This window comes from Oncorhynchus keta, unplaced genomic scaffold, assembly GCF_023373465.1.
Source record: "Oncorhynchus keta strain PuntledgeMale-10-30-2019 unplaced genomic scaffold, Oket_V2 Un_contig_8891_pilon_pilon, whole genome shotgun sequence".
Classification (NCBI taxonomy): Eukaryota; Metazoa; Chordata; class Actinopteri; order Salmoniformes; family Salmonidae; genus Oncorhynchus; species Oncorhynchus keta.
The window spans coordinates 1-4406 of record NW_026290291.1 but is presented as its reverse complement, the minus strand read 5'-3'; the positions used below and the strand labels follow the sequence as shown (position 1 = coordinate 4406).

Here is a 4406-nt window from a genome sequence, read left to right as displayed (position 1 = left end):
GTGTCGTGCGGCCCTGCCGTGTCGTTCTGTCGTGTCGTGTGGCTCTGCCGTGTCGTGTGGCTCTGCCGTGTCGTGCGGCCCTGCCGTGTCGTGCGGCCCTGCCGTGTCGTTCTGTCGTGCTCTGCCGGCCCTGTCGTTCTGCCGTGTCGTGTGGCTCTGCCGTGTCGTTCCTGTCGTGTCGTGGCTCTGCCTTGTCGTGTGGCTCTGCCGTGTCGTTCTGTCGTGTCGTTCTGTCGGCTGTGGCTCTGCGTGTCGTTCTGTCGTGAGTGCTCTGCCGTGTCGTGCGGCCCTGCCGTGTCGTTCTGTCGTGTCGTGTGGCTCTGCCGTGTCGTTCGGCTCTGCCGTGTCGTTCTCTGCCGCCGTGTCGTGTGGCTCTGCCGTGTCGTGTGGCCCTGCCGTGTCGTTCTGTCGTGTCGTGCGGCCCTGCCGTGTCGTTCTGTCGTGTCGTGTGGCTCTGCCGTGTCGTGTGGCTCTGCCGTGTCGTTCTGTCGTGCCGTGTGGCTCTGCCGCGTGGCTGTGTCGTGAGCTCTGTTGTGTGGCTCTGCCGTGTCGTGCGGCCCTGCCGTGTCGTTCTGTCGTGTCGTGTGGCTCTGCCGTGTCGTGTGGCTCTGCCGTGTCGTGCTGCCGTGTCGTGACCCTGCCGCTTCTGCCGTGTCGTGTGGCTCTGCCGTGTCGTGTGGCCCTGCCGTGTCGTGTGGCTCTGCCGTGTCGTGTGGCTCTGCCGTGTCGTTCTGCGTGCCCTGCTCTGTCGTGTCGTTCTGCCGTGTCGTGTGGCTCTGCCCGTGTCGTGTGGCTCTGCCGTGTCGTGTGGCTCTGCCGTGTTCTGTCGTGTGGCTCTGCCGTGTCGTGTGACTCTGCCGTGTCGTGCGGCCCTGCCGTGTCGTTCTGTCGTGTCGTGCGGCTCTGTCGTGTCGTTCTGTCGTGTCGTGTGGCTCTGCCGTGTCGTTCGGCTCTGCCGTGTCGTGTGGCTCTGCCGTGTCGTGCGGCCCTGCCGTGTCGTGCGGCCCTGCCGTGTTCTGTCGTGTCGTGTGGCTCTGCCGTGTCGTGTGGCTCTGCCGTGACGTTCTGTCGTGCCGTGTGGCTCTGCCGTGGCTGTGTCGTGGCTCTGTTGTGTGGCTCTGCCGTGTCGTGCGGCCCTGCCGTGTCGTGCGGCCCTGCCGTGTCGTTCTGTCGTGTGGCTCTGCCGTGTCGTGTGGCTCTGCCGTGTCGTTCCCTGCCGTGTCGTGTGGCTCTGCCGTGTCGTGTGGCTCTGCCGTGTCGTTCTGTCGTGTCTTCTGTCGTGTCGTTCTGTCGTGTGGTGGCTCTGTGTGTCGCTCTGCCGTGTCGTTCTGCCGTGTCGTTCTGCCGTGTCGTGTGGCTCTGCCGTGTCGTTCTGTGTCGTTCTGTCGTGTGGCTCTGCCGTGTCGTGCGGCCCTGCCGTGTCGTTCTGTCGTGTCGTGTGGCTCTGCCGTGTCGTTCGGCTCTGCCGTGTCGTGTGGCTCTGCCGTGTCGTGCGGCCCTGCCGTGTCGTTCTGTCGTGTCGTGCGGCCCTGCCGTGTCGTTCTGTCGTGTCGTGTGGCTCTGCCGTGTCGTGTGGCTCTGCCGTGTCGTTCTGTCGTGCCGTGTGGCTCTGCCGCGTGGCTGTGTCGTGGTCTGTTGTGTGGCTCTGCCGTGTCGTGCGGCCCTGCCGTGTCGTGCGGCCCTGCCGTGTCGTTCTGTCGTGTGGCTCTGCCGTGTCGTGTGGCTCTGTCGTGTCGTGCGGCCCTGCCGTGTCGTTCTGCCGTGTCGTGTGGCTCTGCCGTGTCGTGGCCCTGCCGTGTCGTGTGGCTCTGCCGTGTCGTGTGGCTCTGCCGTGTCGTTCTGTCGTGTCGTTCTGTCGTGTGGCTCTGTCGTGTCGTTCTGTCGTGTCGCTCTGCCGTGTCGTTCTGCCGTGTCGTGTGGCCCTGCCGTGTCGTGTGGCCCTGCCGTGTCGTTCTGTCGTGTCGTGTGGCTCTGCCGTGTCGTGTGGCTCTGCCGTGTCGTTCTGTCGTGTCATGCGGCCCTGCCGTGTCGTTCTGTCGTGTCGTGTGGCTCTGCCATGTCGTGTGGCTCTGCCGTGTCGTTCTGTCGTGTCGCGAGGCTCTGTCGTGAGGCTCTGCCGTGTCGTGAGCTCTGCCGTGTCGTGCGGCCCTGCCGTGTCGTGCGGCCCTGCCGTGTCGTTCTGTCGTGTCGTGTGGCTCTGCAGTTTCGTGTGGCTCTGCCGTGTCGTTCGGCTCTGCCGTGTCGTGTGGCTCTGCCGTGTCGTTCTGTCGTGTCGTGCGGCTCTGCCGTGTCGTGCGGCCCTGCCGTGTCGTTCTGTCGTGTCGTGCGGCTCTGCCGTGTCGTTCTGTCGTGTCGTGTGGCTCTGCCGTGTCGTGTGGCTCTGCCGTGTCGTTCTGTCGTGTCGTGTGGCTCTGCCGCGTGGCTGTGTCGTGAGGCTCTGTTGTGTGGCTCTGCTGTGTCGTGCGGCCCTGCCGTGTCGTTCTGTCGTGTCGTGTGGCTCTGCCGTGTCGTGCGGCCCTGCCGTGTCGTTCTGCCGTGTCGTGTGGCTCTGCCGTGTCGTGTGGCCCTGCCGTGTCGTGTGGCCCTGCCGTGTCGTGTGGCTCTGCCGTGTCGTTCTGTCGTGTCGTTCTGTCGTGTCGTGTGGCTCTGTCGTGTCGTTCTGTCGTGTCGTGTGGCTCTGTCGTGTCGTTCTGTCGTGTCGTGTGGCTCTGCCGTGTCGTGTGGCTCTGCCGTGTCGTTCTGTCGTGTCGTTCTGTCGTGTCGTGTGGCTCTGTCGTGTCGTTCTGTCGTGTCGTGTGGCTCTGCCGTGTCGTGCGGCCCTGCCGTGTCGTTCTGTCGTGTCGTGTGGCTCTGCCGTGTCGTGTGGCTCTGCCGTGTCGTGCGGCCCTGCCGTGTCGTGCGGCTCTGCCGTGTCGTTCTGTCGTGTGGCTCTGCCGTGTCGTGCGGCCCTGCCGTGTCGTTCTGCCGTGTCGTGTGGCTCTGCCGTGTCGTGTGGCCCTGCCGTGTCGTGTGGCCCTGCCGTGTCGTGTGGCTCTGCCGTGTCGTTCTGTCGTGTCGTTCTGTCGTGTCGTGTGGCTCTGTCGTGTCGTTCTGTCGTGTCGTGTGGCTCTGCCGTGTCGTGCGGCCCTGCCGTGTCGTTCTGTCGTGTCGTGTGGCTCTGCCGTGTCGTTCGGCTCTGCCGTGTCGTTCGCTCTGCCGTGGCGTGTCGTTCGGCTCTGCCGTGTCGTGCCCCCTGCCGTGTCGTTCTGTCGTGTCGTGCGGCCCTGCCGTGTCGTTCTGTCGTGTCGTGTGGCTCTGCCGTGTCGTGTGGCTCTGCCGTGTCGTTCTGTCGTGCCGTGTGGCTCTGCCGCGTGGCTGTGTCGTGAGCTCTGTTGTGTGGCTCTGCCGTGTCGTGCGGCCCTGCCGTGTCGTTCTGTCGTGTCGTGTGGCTCTGCCGTGTCGTGTGGCTCTGCCGTGTCGTGCGGCCCTGCCGTGTCGTGCGGCCCTGCCGTGTCGTTCTGCCGTGTCGTGTGGCTCTGCCGTGTCGTGTGGCCCTGCCGTGTCGTGTGGCTCTGCCGTGTCGTGTGGCTCTGCCGTGGTTCTGTCGTGTCGTTCTGTCGTGTCGCTCTGCCGTGTCGTGCGGCCCTGCCGTGTCGTTCTGCCGTGTCGTGTGGCTCTGCCGTGTCGTGTGGCTCTGCCGTGTCGTTCTGTCGTGTGGCTCTGCCGTGTCGTGTGGCTCTGCCGTGTCGTGCGGCCCTGCCGTGTCGTTCTGTCGTGTCGTGCGGCCCTGCCGTGTCGTTCTGTCGTGTCGTGTGGCTCTGCCGTGTCGTTCGGCTCTGCCGTGTCGTGTCAGCTCTGCCGTGTCGTGCGGCCCTGCCGTGTCGTGCGGCCCTGCCGTGTCGTTCTGTCGTGTCGTGTGGCTCTGCCGTGTCGTGTGGCTCTGCCGTGACGTTCTGTCGTGCCGTGTGGCTCTGCCGCGTGGCTGTGTCGTGAGCTCTGTTGTGTGGCTCTGCCGTGTCGTGCGGCCCTGCCGTGTCGTGCGGCCCTGCCGTGTCGTTCTGTCGTGTCGTGTGGCTCTGCCGTGTCGTGTGGCTCTGCCGTGTCGTGCGGCCCTGCCGTGTCGTGTGGCTCTGCCGTGTCGTGTGGCTCTGCCGTGTCGTTTCTGTCGTGTCGTTCTGTCGTGTCGTTCTGTCGTGTGGTGTGGCTCTGTCGTGTCGCTCTGCCGTGTCGTTCTGCCGTGTCGTTCTGCCGTGTCGTGTGGCTCTGCCGTGTGGTGTGGCTCTGCCGTGTCGTTTCTGTCGTGTGGCTCTGCCGTGTCGTGTGACTCTGCCGTGCGGCCTGCCGTATCGTTCTGTGCGTGTCCGGCCCTGCCGTGTCGTTCTGTCGTGTCGTGTGGCTCTGCCGTGTCGTGTGGCTCTGCCGTGTCG

The 4406-nt window shown here is 65.7% G+C and overlaps 1 protein-coding gene across 1 annotated transcript; it reads right to left on the bottom strand.

The window, feature by feature from the left end:
• Positions 1 to 3161: 3161 nt before the first annotated feature.
• On the bottom strand, positions 3162 to 4250 carry LOC127926995 (filaggrin-2-like; the record flags this gene model as incomplete). The annotated part of the gene is made up of 1 exon (XM_052512613.1): positions 3162 to 4250. A coding segment is annotated over one exon (1089 nt), but the record flags the coding sequence as incomplete, so codon positions are not given.
• Between the last annotated feature and the right edge of the window lie 156 nt (positions 4251 to 4406).